At 31.8% G+C, this 17,705-nt stretch overlaps 1 protein-coding gene across 1 annotated transcript; it reads left to right on the forward strand.

The window, feature by feature from the left end:
• The first annotated feature begins 1,308 nt into the window (after nucleotides 1–1,308).
• LOC128157850 (protein diaphanous homolog 2-like) lies at nucleotides 1,309–12,037 on the forward strand. The gene is made up of 4 exons (XM_052820509.1): nucleotides 1,309–1,456; nucleotides 5,963–6,044; nucleotides 10,478–10,656; nucleotides 11,232–12,037. The coding sequence occupies exons 1-4, from the start codon at nucleotides 1,417–1,419 to the stop codon at nucleotides 11,408–11,410; spliced, it is 480 nt and encodes a 159-aa protein (XP_052676469.1). The 5' UTR covers nucleotides 1,309–1,416; the 3' UTR covers nucleotides 11,411–12,037.
• The last annotated feature ends 5,668 nt before the right edge of the window (nucleotides 12,038–17,705 follow it).

Genomic DNA, 17,705 nt, shown 5'->3' on the forward strand with positions numbered 1-17,705 from the left:
AACCTCTATATTTATCAGTATAAACATTGAAAATGGGAAAATAAAATTTGAAAATTTTAAGTCAAATCGTGTCCAAGTCCCTTTAAACATAAGAATTTCTATTTAAAGGTTGTTAAGTATTAAAAAAAATTTGTGTAAATAGATGATTTACAAATGCTCTTTTTACATTATATCAGAAAGTACCTTACCTGTACCTGTTTGAGTTATTTCAGTATCTGTAATGAACAAAAAGGTCTCGTGTAAATAGATGTTTTACAAGTGCTCTATTTACATTACATCAGAAATTACCTTACCAGTTTGAATTATTTCAGTATCTGTAATTAACAAAAAGGTCTCGTCAAAATAGGTGATTTACAAGTGCTCTTTTTACATTACATCAGAAATTACCTTAAATTACCAGTTGGAATTTATTTCAGAATCTCTAACGATCAAAAAGGTCCCCTGTACAACTAACAGTACAAACATTTGTAATATCTGAAAAAAAATATCTTATTCGCATAGCAAATTCTAACATTGACTATTTAATTTTTCACTCCACTTAAAGCATATTTAAATTGTAGGTCTGAAGCGATGTGGACAAAAATTGTCAGATCGGATTTTTTTTTCGACATTTAACCTATTTATAGATTTCATTCCAAATAACAAAATATCAAATTTTAGAAAAATAAACTACAGGAAACTTTTAGCATATCTGTTTTGTACTAGATGTACCTGACGTGTCACAGCTTTAATTATTGGGTTCATTTAACCGATTATTCCTTCAATTTTTTAACTTTTTTCGACCATAATGCATCAAATAATTATTTATTGTAAGTCAAAACAAACAAACAAAAATAGTAATGAGACAATTCAAATTAAAAATTTTAAAATCATATTAACAAAACGTTTTCGGGTGTGGACAGGAATACCCTTTAACTATGTTCAAAATTTTAGAAGTGTGCTTTGGTGTGTGTTTTTGTATTCTAGATTTCATAAAAAGTAGGGCTTTTTAGACAATCGAATATCTAAACTTTACAGCGTCATTATGTTTCAACGAGGACAACTTATCAAGCGAACAATTGTTTCTACAAGATAAGATTAGATTTTGTTAATATTTTTGTGGAAATCAATTGATATGCACCAGGGATTTCCTGTCTTTCTTATTCTTTTCGTTTTATCAAATAGTTTCTAGTTATATTAAAGTTCTCAACTTAGGACAAAATATTGATTTGAAATTTTAAGAATGCAGCAATAATCAATTATATATACAAACTTAGGCTACATAAAAGTTGGCTGCTTTCTTTAAACACTGGCGTTCAATGTCATAGACTATAAAAAGTGTTTATTGAAATTAAGTTCTTTTAAGCAAATGGTTAAACTGGTGTTGAGATGTTTTGAAACGGGAAATATTAGCTATTGAAACACTTGGCATCGGAAATGGAAACGGCTTTAATTATTGCTGTAATATTTTATTCTTGTAAGTATTTTAATTTGTTTTTTCAAATACATGTTTTTGAAAGTTAGATAGTTTTAAATCATTCGTATCTGTCATTTTTATATCTTTTTATTGATATAAATGTTTTTGTTGAGTGGGGCCAAAAATAATTTTGTGTCACAAAGCTAATAACAGCTTAGGTACCAATAATTTGTCATTTTATCTAACACAAAATGACAGAATTCCAAGAATATTCGATTATCAAAATATAAATTTTTACATCAAAAAGTGTTGTCAATAAGACACCTCATGCATCATTTTGTTTCCTTTCTGTTACCTGTTTAATTTTTGTTTACTTTCCTTTGGTTTTGTTTTATATCAGTTCGATAAATCTGATTATCAAAATTGAAAAAAAAAATATCTCTTCGGTGAAATCTCTTTATTAAATAACACCATCAAAAAAAGGAAATTTGATGAATAGAAACAGTGGGTTTTATTGGATTTTTAGTAGGACATTAGTAGGATGAAATCAACTTACAAATAACGCTTGTTTTAAGTGAAATATGCACCGATAGTGTAGGCACAGCGTAAAAATAAATGACAAATCTTGTTGATTTCAAAAAGCCATGACTGAGTGACCAGTAACGAAATAGACATGCCTACGTCACGTTTGCTGTTTGATTAACATGGCTCTAGGTTTAAAAGGAACCATTTGTAAATATCTGCCGTAGATTTTCGATACATTGAAGAAAAAAGTGATTCCTTTAGCTTTCGTGACCGGTTCTTCGTTTTAGCATGTTCTTTGCCACAAAATAAAATTTGTTCCCGCGAAAATAAAAATGATTTTAGTCGCCATGAATTTTATTGGTGTAACAAAATGAGAATTGAATCAATTGAAGTACTATAAGTACTACAAATAAATACTACTTCGATATATTTCATAAATTTAGATTGTCAACATATATATATATATATATATATATATATATATATATATATATATATATATATATATATATATATATAAGTTGTTTTCTATGAACCTTCATGATATTTGTTTACTAGTATTAAGATTTGCATTTAATTTGTTACTTTTAGAACTTCCGATAGGAAAATCAATATTTAAAATGACCAGGAAAGCATATCAAAATTCAGTTAATTCTTGTTTACTTTTTAGCTTAATACACTTCAAAGGTAAATAGTATAAGGTAGATGAAAGATTAAAGCTCATTGGTTCCAGTGATTCCATTTTCCCGCTGGTGTTAAATTAGTCTGATTGAATATATCATACATTGGTTTTTAACCATTTTTGTTGAAACAAATGTTTTAGTATCAAATGGTACAAAAGGTTCAAAATCTTAATTGCTAATGAAGTTTTTAGTTAAATATAAAATCACTGCATGTCTTACTCCTATATATGTTTTGAATATTAAATTTGAATATTAAATTTTCTTTTTGATATAAAAATCTAGAAAGTTTTCATTTTCATCGAACAAATCAATTACGCGTCGTAATCCTTTGACATACAAAGATTCACAAAGAGGCCCATGGGTCACAACCTTTACTTGTGGAACAATAGCCAAAATAAAATCAGCTTTGATTTATGAAGTCATACACAAAATATCTGGACAATGTATTAGAAAAGATCCCGTATAAAAGGATTTCCAAATTTTTCTCCGGATGCTCTCTTGTTAAATTTTAAGCCCCTTTTGTAACATGATAATACCATTTATCATATTGGACCGCCAAATGCTGTCCAACCCTACCCCCCAAAAACTATGATTTTGACAAATTCGATTCTACATTACGAGGTTGCTTTTACTAAAGTTAAAGCTTTATTTGCTGATTGGTTTTACAGAAGAAGATTTTTTAAAAAAAATTCTGTATATTCTTGTGTAAAAAATATGGACACCCCGCTGTGGCCTAGCCCTACCCCAGTGAATCATAATTTGAGAAATTTGAATCTACCCTTCTTATGAAAGCTTCCACGCAAATACCCTTTTTTCGGCTAAATGGTTTTTAAGAAGAAGATTTTTAAAGATTTTACTCGATAATAAAATCATTACATTCCTACTAAAAAATTCACCCCTCCCATTGTGGTCTCAAGCTACCCCTTGAGATCATTATTTGAAAGAAAAAAACTAACAATACCTGAGGATGCTCTCGCACAAGTTACAACTTTTCTGGACAAATTGATTTTGATAACATTTTTCAATCTTTCTCTATGTATTCCGATGTTTTGATGTGACTCCCCCAACCCCCACCCCACCTTGTGGCAACACTCTACCCCCAAGTATCATGATTTGAACAAACATGAATCTATACCATATGAGGATGCTTCCACACAAATCACAGAATTGTTGGCCAAATGGTTATTTAGAAGAATTTTTCTCTATATATTCCTAAGTAAAACACCAAATTGTGACCCCGCCTTACCGGGAATCATGATTTGAACAAATTTAAATCTACACCACATGAGGATGCTTCCACACAAGTTACAGCTTTTCTAAACAATTGGTAAATGGTTCTTGAGAAGAAGATTTTTCAAGAATACCAACACATTTTCAAAAACTTGAATGCTCATACTTTTAAGTAAACATTTGTTTTTATATCTTATCACATATTGATTTCCATACGAATGGAATTGATTTCTTTTTATTGTGTTGATGTTTTGCTCTTAGGGTTTGGTAAGTTAAGGCTAACAAGTGTTATTCTTCTAAATGGAGTCAAGTGTCGTTTACTTCATTGATTTATTAATTGATTTATCTTCACAAATGTTTTGTTATATCTAAAGGGACTTGGACACGATTTGACCTAAAAATTTTAAATTTCAAATTTTATTTTCTATTTTTAATGTTTATAATGAAAAATATAGAAGTTTATAATGCTATGTCAAATTTGGAAGTTAAATATCAAGTTATAAGCAAGATACAGAGTTCATAATACAAAGCTCGGATATTGTAATTTTTTACATATGTGTTGCATTGGTGTAAGGTTCAATCAAATGTAACTTTTCTTTGCTGATAATAGTATTTATGAAGATTATGAATTAGTTAAAATTGTTTTTTTACATGTCATTTTGTCTAGGACATGGTAATTCTCTTCATTACATTTTTTGTAAACAACTATAAGACTCCAGCTTTGTTTACATAACAATCAATTCTTACCTCTGTATCTCGCTTGAAACTTGATTTTAACATTCAATATTTTGGTCAATCATTTAAAATGCACCGGTAAACCATTTTATACATAAAAAAGTAAAAATAAAATTGTTGATCTTAAATCGTGTCCAAGTCCCTTTTAAGTTTTACCATTTTATTTAAGTCTAAATCATAATACATGTACATGCCTAAAAGATTGTACTTAGTTGTCCTTTGAAAATTCATTTCTGAACATTTTTTTCTACTGAATATTTTTTGTTTGTTTTTTGTTTTGTTTGTTGTTATTTTTTTGTTTTTTTTTTTTTGGGGGGGGGGGGTTTATTAAGAAAAGTTTTTATCCTGCTTGTTACATGAGATAGGTAACCAAAAGAGAATTTGCTAAATTTTTCTGCTTAGATATACAAGTTCTAATCTCTTGTTTTTGTTTGTTTTGTTTTTTTTTTGGTTTCCTTTTGTTTCGTTTTGGTTTTTTGTTTGTTTTTGGGGGTTTTTTATTGGGGGGGGGGGGGTGACATAATCCTTTATTTTTGACTAGATTATAGTCCTCTTACCTTTAAACAATAATTTAAATACCTAACAACAAAGGAGTCTCTTTTATTAGTTGTGTAAATTGGATAGGGATTTTTTCACTGAAGCTCACGGTAAGAAAACAAACGTGAAATGGTATAAAAAAAATTAGATAATAATAAGTTTATCAGTTGTTTTAATTGTTAAAATGAAAAGAGTTTTAAATTGTTTGACACATATTTCTGTGAGGCTGAGTCTACCTTAAAAGTATTAGTCGCATTTATAAAGTTCATAAGGACCTTGATATCATCAGAAACCAACAGCCAGTCTCGCACACTGAATAACCATTGGCCAACTTGTTGAAGTATTTTCTTGTTCTTATAAATAATTCAAACCCTATTCCAGTTGGCTCCTGCACACTTTCGTTAATCTCTAAATACATATGCATACATTTATTAACAGCTGTGCATTTTCTTTGCTTCCATGCCTCCGAAAAGAGTTTGTCTTTTCAATAGTTGACTTTGAAATAAGATAATTTATTATAGAATAAAATAGAACAATTATTATAGAATAAAATAGAACAATTATTATAGAATAGAACAATTGTTAGTTTCTTAAAGTTTGTTAACTTAATTTTTAACTTAGTTTGCTAACTTTTAATACATTCATTTTAAGTCTAAAACAGGAATTTTACTTCAACATTCAAAATGTGAACTAAAGCAGCGTTTACATAGCAAAGAATTGTAAGCTCTGTAACTCGCTTATAGCTCAACAAATGCCACTAAAATTTTGGTTGCACGATAAAGATGCCTTACTGAAGAATTGTAAATAATTTTAATTGACATTATTACTTACCAATATACTTTCTTTTTTTCCACAGTGACACTAACGGAAGCCAACTACTGCTACTACTCCTATTACTACTCCAATTATTATTGTAGCAATGGAAGCAATGAAGCTTTGTAAGTAACATGTACTTTGTGAATAGCCGAACAAGTATATATACTAAAGCGATAATTCTAATATTAAATTACAAGGCAACGTCACTAATTATAACTATCAAATTTTACCAATGGAAAGCAAAATCCTAACAAGTGAGTGACATTATCTCGAAATTATAAAGATTAAGTTGACGGTCAAACATTAGGGGACTCGTATTAATGATGGATTGATATGATGAAATCCTATCCTATGTTCATATTTTGTAACATATCAAAAGCATTTGATAAGGTCTGGCATAAAGGTCTATAAATTACAAAAATATGGAATCAGAGGAGAAATCCTTGGATGAATAGAAAACTATATTACTGATAGAACACAAAAGGTTGTCATCGAGGGCTATTCCTCAGGAATTGAAACCACTAATGCAGGAGTACCCCCAGGGGTCAGTGTAAGGACCCTTCCTCTTTCTTATTTACATTAATGATATTGTTGAAAATATATGCAACCAAATAAGACTCTTTGCAGATGACACATCACTGTTTGTAGTAGTTGATGATAATGATAATTATTCAGCTAAATCATTAACAGCTGATCTTGAAAAAAATCAAACAGTGGTCTAATCAATGGCTGGTGGATTTTAATCCAAACAAAACAATAAATGTTAACTTTTCTAGAAAAAAAAAACCCATCCCCAGGTCTCTTTTGGTAACACTTTAAACAATATAATCCATAACAATTATCATTGTCACTTAGGACTTACTTTGCAATCAAATGGGGGATGGTCACATCATATATCAAATTTCTACGAAAAAAAGCATGCCAAATATTGAACATGCTTCGCATTCTTAAATATAAAGTAAATAGGGAATCATTGATTAAAATTGACTTTGCATTTATTCGCCCTGTTTTAGAGTCTGGTGATGTAGTCCGGGACAATTGTACAGATGAACAAAGTTATTTATTGGAAAGTATACAGATTGAAGCTGCACGAATAATTACTGGTCTTAGACGAAACTCAGCAAAACAATACCTATATCAGGAATTAGGCTGGGAAACACTAAAGAAACGTAGAAATAACCATAAATTAATATTATTGTTTAAAATATTAAACAATTATACCCCTGAATACTTATCTAATATTGTTGGTGAATGTTTCCCCCCACATAATACCTACAATCTTCGTAACAATTTCATCTATCGCACTCCTGTTGCAAGAACAACATCTTACTTCAATAGTTTTATACCATCTACAATTATATTGTGGAACAATCTACCTCAAAATACAAAAAAATAACTACAGTTTCAGCATTTAAGAACAGCCTTAAAAATATTAATAGTAAAAAACTGAATATGCATAAATTATTTAACCATGGCAAAAGATTAGAAAATATTTGGCATTGTCAGTTGAGAAATAACAGTAGTAACTTAAATTCTGACCTTTACTCACACCACCTTATTGCTTCTCCACTATGTCAGAAGTGCTTTCTTGAAGTGGAAGACTTTAAACATTATTTCTTACACTGTCCATTATATGCCTCCAAAAGAAAATCTCTATTTGATTATATGAACGACAATTCCATACCAATCACAATTAAGAATCTACTTTTTGGAAGTGATAAACTAACATTTCAAAATAACTTACTATTATTTGATAAAATTCATTTTTACATAAAAAGTACAAACAAATTTAAGTAAGTCAATAGGTAAAATGTACACATTGTATAAAAAATGTATCAAAATGGGTACCACTGACTTTCCTTACACTCCCTTCTTTTCATTTTTTTTATTGCTTATTTGTTCTCCCCCTCCCCCTCCCACCCCCTCCCACCCCCCCCCCCCCCCCCAAAAAAAAAAACTTTCCATTTTTTTCTACTTTGTTATCAATTTTTGTTTTGTTTATTTTTTTGCACTGTACCTCCTTCCAATGCTATTTATAATATTAATCTATTATTAATGCACAATTCATTTGCAATATATATGTATATATACCTTATATAAAATTATATAATTACTCATATTATACCTTGACTACAGGAGAGAACATAAATAGGCATTATGCCTGCTGTTCAATCCATTTCAATGTATCTATATACTTGAATAAAATACTTCTTAAATTAAAAATTAAATCTTATCGTGAAATGAAACTGGATAATGGATATTTCATTCGTTTTAGTTCCTTAGTTTAACCGATTAGAACATGATTTACTAGCATGCTTTCTTAAAAATTTTAAAAGTTGAATATGATTAGTTGACATCTCTGAATTAAGATGTAAACCGTAGCTACAATAGACGTATCATCATTTCCGTTATGATAGACGTCTCAGAAGTTAAGACTTCTTATATTAACTGGTTTTCCCTCCTGAAAATTAAAATATTAATAAAGTACATGTAAAGGCCTTATGTTAAATGAAAATATGTAAACGCACTTTAAAAAAAAATAAAAGGGCGTTGAGTTGGTCTCAAATTTAACGCACTTTCAAACAAAAATATGAATCAGCGGAGTAAAGTACACCTCAATGCTTAACCCATGCCTTCAATTATATATTGTTTCTATTTTTTAAGACTTGAATAAAACCAAGCAGAAATATCTAGGAAGATAATGACGTATATATCTTCATCATTATTTATATCCCAAAGTACTAGTTCTGACATTGTGCAAATATAGGTTTCCTCTTCTTTTTAGAAGTGGTAGAACTTTCACAAAATACTTGTTTATACTTTTGCGTTTATTAAGGATAATTATTAAGGATAATTTAATGGATGTCTGAAGGTTAAGATGATTGTAGAATCGTGTATATATCGTACGTTGAGACGGCTTCGAGAAACTATACCTTAAAACTGAGAACTGTCCTATGATGAATCTGAGACATAATTATCCAAGTCTTCGGATAGCTTGACGACCAAGGGGTTGATTGTTGATTTTTTCAGGGACAAACCGAGAAGGAGGGAGGGGCCGTTTCCGAAAGTATATATACATGTACAAGGATATCCTCTCTCGTGCAATATTTATTGTAAAAGATCGATGTCACGAAAGAGAAGGTCAAGCAATGTATCCTATTGTTAAGATATCAAGATGGCATAGAAAAATACATCGTCTGATCTCGCTTCTCCTGCCTTACCTTTGGTATACCTTACCTTTGGTATACCTTACCTTTGGTAAGAGAAGCGAGATCGACCATGGGTTTCCTACGATGAGAAAAATAATGAAACAACAATGTTCTACAATCATATATTAGCATTTTATACTAGTATAGAAATGTATGTTGTTCGGTGTATTAAAAATGAAACTTATTATGTTGGCAGTTTTGTGGCGATTAATTCTGCATTGATCACAAACCTTATTTCTTCTCTTCACAACATGATTGCAAAAGTACATTTTAAAATCATAATATCATCAATCAGTTAACTCATTACATACTGTAATGTATGTGTCTTTTTGAACATATTTGAACAACGCACTTTAATTTTATTAATCTTTTATTTAATATATTTTTTATTATTCTCAAACGTACTTGTATATGTAAATTAAATAAAATGACGTCGTGCTCACGTGGTGTAAGCGTTACATAGTAATAATAAAAAAATATAAGTTGGTGAATTTCTGTTTAAAAAAAAAACAAGTATACATAAGCTAAACACTTAAAATGCATCTGAAAGAAGTTTTTAAAGTTAAGGATTACACATGCCCGTAATTTTATACGCGTACATGTCGTTTTCCTGGATTGCGTAATTTCAGTCCTGTTAGTATAATCGAATTTTCTAATTCAAATACAGGAAAATACAACAAAAGGACTTTAATATATTATTTTCTTTATATAGAAAATAAACATGCTTTAAGTAAGTGATCGATGTCATTCGATAAGAACTGTTACTTTGATAACCCCCGCTCTGGCTAACACACAGTGTGTGACAACTCGTTAACTATTCTCGTTTTGAATTTATAATTATGATTTTTTAAGTCACTAATAAAAAGCGGACTAAAATTTGGTACAATAGCGGAAAAGATGTAAATACCTGTAAAAGGGATACGTTGATATAATGACAAGAGTTTGAAAAATTGACAATTATTGCCAACAAAATAAAAATAAACCTAGTACATGTATGTCGTAAATTCAAAAATATTTTGAAATTGTCGCCCTTGTTTTGGATGGACAGCCTCACTCTGTTTAGAATTATTGTATAGTATTGTATAATGTTTAAAAATAGATTACTTCTGTTATTAGTTACACCTAAATTTGCTAGCTTTGTTTAAGCTATACTTTTAAGTGCCATCACAATAATTCGCTATGTCACAATTCACAAATATATACTGATTAATAATATTGCTTATTTCGCAAACTTGTCAATTTGTACATGATTTATTTGATGTATAGTGATTATTTTAAAGATTATAATTTTTACAGAGACGGTCAAGGTATTAATTGAATTTTTCGTAAACTGGTTGATTTTACAGAGACAGCCGGAGTATCGCCGGGATTGTGGTGGGGTGTGTCATTGCCATGGCAGCCATTGTTATAATGGTCATTTTCTGTAAAAAGAAGGAAAAGGGCACACGTGTGGTGGAAATCCGGAGTAACGGGAATACCCAGGTCCACACCATAACAAGCATGCACCCAGCTCCCGGACCCCCAGGTCAGGCATTTACCGCGGGGCGGGGAATCTCAAAATTTCGGCTGAGATTCGGCTCGACTCGGCCCGGCTCGGTCATCAGTCGGGGAAGGCGTCGGTCAAAATCTAGACCCGAGCCGAGTCTTTGTCGAGACTAATTCTCTAATACTGTAAAATCATGAAATATTTGTGATGGTTAATTTTCGTGGTTTGATAATAAAATTCGACGTTTCAACTGTTCATCTACAATGATGAGCATTATGTCGATTTTCCTCCTCTGTTCATTTAAATTTGTGGTAAATTAGAAAGTCTACAGGACAATATAATTGTACACTTCTTTACTATCTTTCATATGTTGTTTGGGGTTTTTTTTTCAAATTCAGTTTTGAAAAATCAAAACGTGTCTAAAAAAATTTCTTTTTAAATCAATGACGGTCGATATTTACAAATTTTTTATGACTAAGAATCACCGGACAATTTTAAGGTTTCTTTTAAAGAGTACAAGCCTGTAAATTGATTAATTCACTATGTATAAAATCATAATTCTGTTTACTTTGTCTCCACTTATACGTTCATGTAATGCCGCAGTTTTATTTCAGGCGGCTTTCCTGGAATGGCTCGACCCCCGGGATATGCAACTACCAACCCCGCCTACCCTCCCGTGGCTCCGAGTATGTTTCCCCCGCCACCAAGATATCCCGCCCATCAGTACGGGGGACCACCTGGCATTTTTTCCGGTCCACCTCCGGCGACTTTCCCCCCGCCCGTGTCAAGTTAAAACCCAGGAATGATTAGCACTTGCAAACAACTTTACAAACAACTGTTGAATATGTTCTTATTGTTAAAGTTAATTGTTGATGTTGCTATGCAAATACTCATGTAAAAACATGAGAAAATATTCATACGGATGTCTTTATAATAAATGTTTCCTGTGTTTACATCATGAACAATTATAACATTTGTTACGTAAAGTCAAAAGGTTTCTAAAAGTAGTTGAACATTTTTTTTCTTCGGACAAAGAATTAAAATTGACTTGTACATCGAGTTATGCTATTACTTGTGTATTTGAGAAAATATTATAAAAAATCTAAATTAAATTTAGGGGTGTTTGATACTACACAAATTCAAACAATAGTCAATAAAAAAGTCATGTTTCATCAATGAAATTCATATATTATATAATTACATTGTACATGCACATGAACTTGAAATGAAACGGGATGTATACATATATTATCATTGAGAACTAACATGAAAATGTGTTCTATGGACCATAAGAGTAACTCCCCTTTGCACACTTGGATAAATATATAATCGATATTAATAACCAAATGTGTAAATATATTCTAAATTTTGGCCTAAAAAAGAATAAGAATGGTAAAGAATTAAAGTCTTACTCTCAGATGCAGTGCTTCGATTAATTCAGTGCCCATTGCTACGACTGTTGTAACCTGTGTATTTGAATCTTAATAATTTACCCTCTGTCAACCGTCCTGCATACCACAGTGTTGTTCTAACAGGTTCACCCACTCACATCCACCCCACCCAAAAAAAGAATAAAAAAGACACTAAAAAAACCGAAAAAATGGGCCTTATCCAAAAGTGTCGGCCGTATACTGCACAACAGATTAAATTTCAATTACCATATGGAAAACGTGGAGATGAATCGTTGCGTGGGGTTGTTATTGGGGTTGTTTAATTTTATAGATGAAAGAAGAGATATGTTTCATAAAGTACAAAAACATAAAGTTTATACAAGCTTCAATAATTCATAGGTGTATTTCTAACGCAGCTTTTCAATTTAGCAAAGATAGATGAATTATTAGCCTTTTTTCTCAGTTCCCGCAACGCTAGAATTTTCCGGATCGAGAAAGCATTATCGCTGTCCAAAAATATTGACAAGTGGTTTTAATAAATTTGACTGGCAAATAGTTACTTCGGATTCTGTTTTCTGAATATTGCACGGGGGAAGCTAGAATACATCGATACACGATAAAAGAACATGTGAGCAGATTGTTGACGAGTCATTCACAAAGTCTTCGACCCGAAAGAAAATCGGAATTATAAAGCAAATCGCCTCAGTGTGTATATTGAAATCAATTTCCTGCATTACGGGTACAAAACCCCAAGTTACTGGGCTAATGGGATAAAACTTTGGACTTCCTCCCCCTTTAGTTTCTCATTTATTGACAAAGGAAAGAACACTCTAGTCCTAATTCTATGAGGTGGAAATTTATGAATGAAGTTAATATTGCTCTTTAAAGAGCTAATACAGAAATAACCGAAGAGTGCAGGTTGCATGGATGCATGTGATTGGGGTTTTTTATTGTCCATATACTGCAAACAAATTTGAGATATTTTCGCGGAGTTTCGCGAGAGCTTATTCGCTGCAAAATTTTCTCGAAGCAAACGCGAAAATTAGTTGCCGTGAACGAGTTATCTCCTGAATATCGCTAGATAAATTCGTCGCGAGTAAAAGTCGGTTTACAGTATCCCTTGGGCTCAAATCAAAGAAAGGGGTACTTCAATAATTGCATTATATACTGACATCAAATTAATAATTACGGATTATTTTTTCTACTTTTTATAAGCATTTAGCAGTGTTCGGGCTATTTATAATTAGTGGCAATATTTATTCAACTCTTTCTATAATGTTTACGTTGTCTACTATTACCCCCACCCCCCCACCCCCCATCTCCACCCCACTCTATAGTACTATACAGTTATATATAGCTATATGGTGTATTATTTTACATACTCCCTTTTACAGCCAAAAAATATATGCTTTTGAGGCCATATTTAAGATAATGGAATCCAAAACATGTGGTCCGATCGCAAGGTGTGTGTCGTTTACAATACTTCTAAACAAAACCGTGATCAAATTCACAAAATACTGAATAAATTCTCTATACATATTACGTAATGTCTTGTTCCTTGTTTGGGCTGAATCTCCTCTCGTAGGTAAAGTAATTACACGGTAAATTTTACTCTCATTGTTTGGCAGTCGTGCGTGTAGAAAGATAGAATTAATATTCCAATCCACTTACGGGTGATTTTAATGTTTACCAGTTGTTCCATATAATCAGCTTAAGCAAATATGCTTAATGTTGGAAAGCGGAGAGAGAGAGAGAGAGAGAGAGACAGAGAGAGAGAGAGAGAGACAGACAGACAGACAGAGAGAGAGAGAGACAGACAGAGAGAGAGAGAGAGGGAGAGAGAGAGATTTACATAATTATATATTACATATGTAGATTAAAGATCATGCATAAATGTGCAGTTATGGATGTTTTAAAATGAGAAGAAAGCCAAATATATCTAGTACATATACTTACCACTAGGTTTTCCCGGTCATTTCTTTTTTAAATAAATGTTTTGCATAGTACATCAGTGGCGTCGGAAGCAAATTGAAAGTGGGGGGGGGGGGGGCGGCTAGACTTATTCTCTCTTGACAAGCAAAAAAAAAAAAAAAAAAAAAACCTTATTCCCAAAATAATCTCAATATTTCAACCTAAATTTAGGACTAATTATCTTTCCTGCGAAAAAAGTGGGGGACTGGGCCCTCTATGATGCTATGTGCCTAATGGTTAGGTCTAACTTTGCAAAAAAAAAGTGGGGGGGGGGGGGGTTTAGCCCCCCCCCCCCCGTTCCGACGCTTATGTACATTACATGTACATATCTATCTATAATCATACCAAACTATTTTGATTAACTTCAGGCACATATTTAGTCCTTTAATTTCGAAACACTTATATGAGCTATGAGCTTTTCCTGTGTCATCAATATATGGCCATATGATTATCGATATTTCATTACTTTAATTAATGTTGTCCCTCATATCCCGTGATTCTTGATTAAGTTCCTGTCGCTCAATATTCACCATCAAAGTTAATCAAGTAATAGGGGGTAAATTAATTTGCCATAAATCTTCGCATGTGCTCTTGTTATTGAAACAAGACTCCTTCCATCTCGTCTCAGATTATATAGAAATTCATGCTAAAAACCGGAAGAGAAAACCTTAAACGGGAAAAACACAACAGCACACGAATGGTGGGGCGATATCACTTTCACATTTTTTAGTCGAACAGCAAATTAAAGCTGGTTCAATATCAGATATCCTTTCCTTTTACTACTGGGGTTTAGTCGGTTGGACCTCGATCTGTTATTACGTGACAAAAAAAATCTCTTGTGTTAGTAATATTGATCTAATTCTATGGCAGTAATTTCGTAAAAACGATCTGTCTCTTTCAAATTTTAGCAGGGGGAAAAACCTCCATTTTATCTCAGAGAAATTGTGTACTGAGAGATTAGACTTTTAGAATTATAACAGCCTTAATCTTGCAGGGATATTTTAAAGATCCCGAGTCTTTAACTATGTCTGGGTTTTATGAAGGTATACTACTTTGTAGGAAGAAAGAGATCGGGGTGTTTTCGGTAAAATTTTGGAGAGCTCTGCACGTATTGCCATTACAAGAGTTTAAAATTCAATACACAGTATCGGCTCCGCGTAATGATCAAATAGTGTATTCAATATGTTTATTGAGATTGTTTAAACAGAAATCATGTGTATAAAGAGTTGATGTAGGGGAACTCAATTATTTTTATAGCAAGACATACTGCGATTTTAAAAATCTCTAAAACACATTTCTTCAGAGATCGATGTCAGTATATATTTATTTTACTTTCCAGCCAGATATATATACTTGTACAGGTATAAATCCTAGAAACACATATATTCAAATGTGATAGATCCCCCCCCCCTTAGTTCTGATTCCAACTGTGTGCGTGTATATTCGAAATTCTCTTTTTAATCCGCGACCTTTGCTGTGTGTGTGTTGAATTATTCAAAAGGTTTATATCAATAATTCTTTTTTAATGTTTAAATAGGTCCATGTATGAACACATTCTTCGAATTCATGTAGAAGTTTTTTCTGTTATAGTTCTTAAGCAACAACCAGCCTTTGTTAAAATCATTGTTTATGCAGCTCTCGTTGTCGGTTTGTTTGTTTGTGTACAGATGAACAAGTTTGGCTATAAACATTGACAATTTTATGACAGAGACAACAGACTCCCATTGAGATAAGTGAAGGGGGGCTTTCAACCAATAGCCTCTCGTTCAGAACAAATTCATCCCAAATCGGCCCAAATTTATTAGTTTAACTTTTTCCGTTTTATGGCAGTGTAATGTCAACTTTACCTATAAAATTTAGATTTCGTCCAGAGAAAGAAGTTTGAAGAATTTAAATGAAACGGTTTCTTGCTAAATATCGACTTAACTCAGTAGATGTCATACGAAATGTATTGTGTGGTATAGATCGGGCTCAAATTCAATTTAGCAAACACCTTTTAAATCTGTTCGCAAACTTTTATTATCGAGAGTAACAAAAAGTAAACATTGAGAAAGCATTGGCCATTTTTGTTTATAAATCGTTATGATTTTTACTAAGCGGACATGTTTCAGTCACCAATGTGCAGGATACTTGTATTTGTTATATAATATGGTTTATATCGACATGCAATATACGAACATGTAAACAAAAACATTAATAACATATACTTTTATGGTTTTAAAATGATTTGTGTGACTTTGGGTTTAAATACCTACACGAACCAATTTTATATTGTTTTACGATTAGTACTCATCTGAGAACCTAAGAGATCGGATCTATAGTTTTACAGAAGCAGAATCAAAATAAAAAAACCGCTATAAAACAAATCTTTTATTTGGAAAATTCCGCTAACTGAAATATACGCCAACTTGTTTAAAATTCGATTTCCACCAAATATCGTACACGCTATATAGAAATGTAATACTTCTACAGTAAATTACATAACTATGCTGAGATGCAAGCAAAAAGTATATACTACATATATGTACATGTCATGTATATACATGTACTACATATATGTACATGTCGTGTATATACTACATATATGTACATGTCGTGTATATACTACATATATGTACATGTGATGTATATACTACATATATGTACATGCCATGTATATACTACATATATGTACGTGTGATGTATATACTACATATATGTACGTGCCATGTATATACTACATATATGTGCATGTGATGTATATACTACATATATGTACATGCCATGTATATACTACATATATGTACATATGATGTATATACTACATATATGTACATGCCATGTATATACTACATATATGTACATGCCATGTGTATACTACATATATGTACATGTGATGTATATACTACATATCTGTACATGCCATGTATATACTACATATATGTACATGTGATGTATATACTACATATATGTACATGTCACATATATACTACATATATGTACATGTCATGCGTGTTATAATGATCGTCTGAAATTTAAAAAAAAAACTATACCGCTGCATGGTTATCATAAATGCATATTAATTAATAGTACAATTAAATTAGATTGCGTGTTACTCTGTTAACACGCGTTTAAAATGACATATAGCATTGTATTTATAAAATATTTTTGTGTTTTGAGAAATCACAGTTTAAAAACCATTTGTTTCACTGGTTTTACACAGCCGTACAGAGTATGAACATGTACATGTATATGACTAGTAATAATTTTACCGGATTTAAGACCATGCACCTTTTTTTTAAACACAGTGGCGTCCTGCATATGACGGGTTGGCGTCCGTGTCTGACAACAAACTATATACACGTGTGTCGTATAACATTTTTGATGAATTCCAAATCGAGACGAGTCAGCTTATTCTGATAACACGACTATCAATTCGTGGTAAAATTGATGTTTTTGATAAACTCAAATGTCACTAGAGCAAAATGTCATAACAACGAAGGGCATGATGAAGGATGTGGCAACAACGTCAGTTACCTTGACAGGTGCGTGATGGGGGGGGGGGGGGGGGCAAAAACAGGATGTCCGCTTCATGGCCGTTGTGGGGAAGGGAGAGGATTAGTCAATATACTTCAGTCAAAAAAATCATTCGCTGTTTGATTTTTCTTTTTAATTTCATTTACTTATCCCGAAATCAACAAGTGCATGTTTTTTTTTAATTTAATGTTTACATTGATATGATATGAA

The sequence above is a fragment of the Crassostrea angulata genome, chromosome 8, assembly GCF_025612915.1.
Source record: "Crassostrea angulata isolate pt1a10 chromosome 8, ASM2561291v2, whole genome shotgun sequence".
Lineage (NCBI taxonomy): Eukaryota > Metazoa > Mollusca > Bivalvia > Ostreida > Ostreidae > Magallana > Magallana angulata.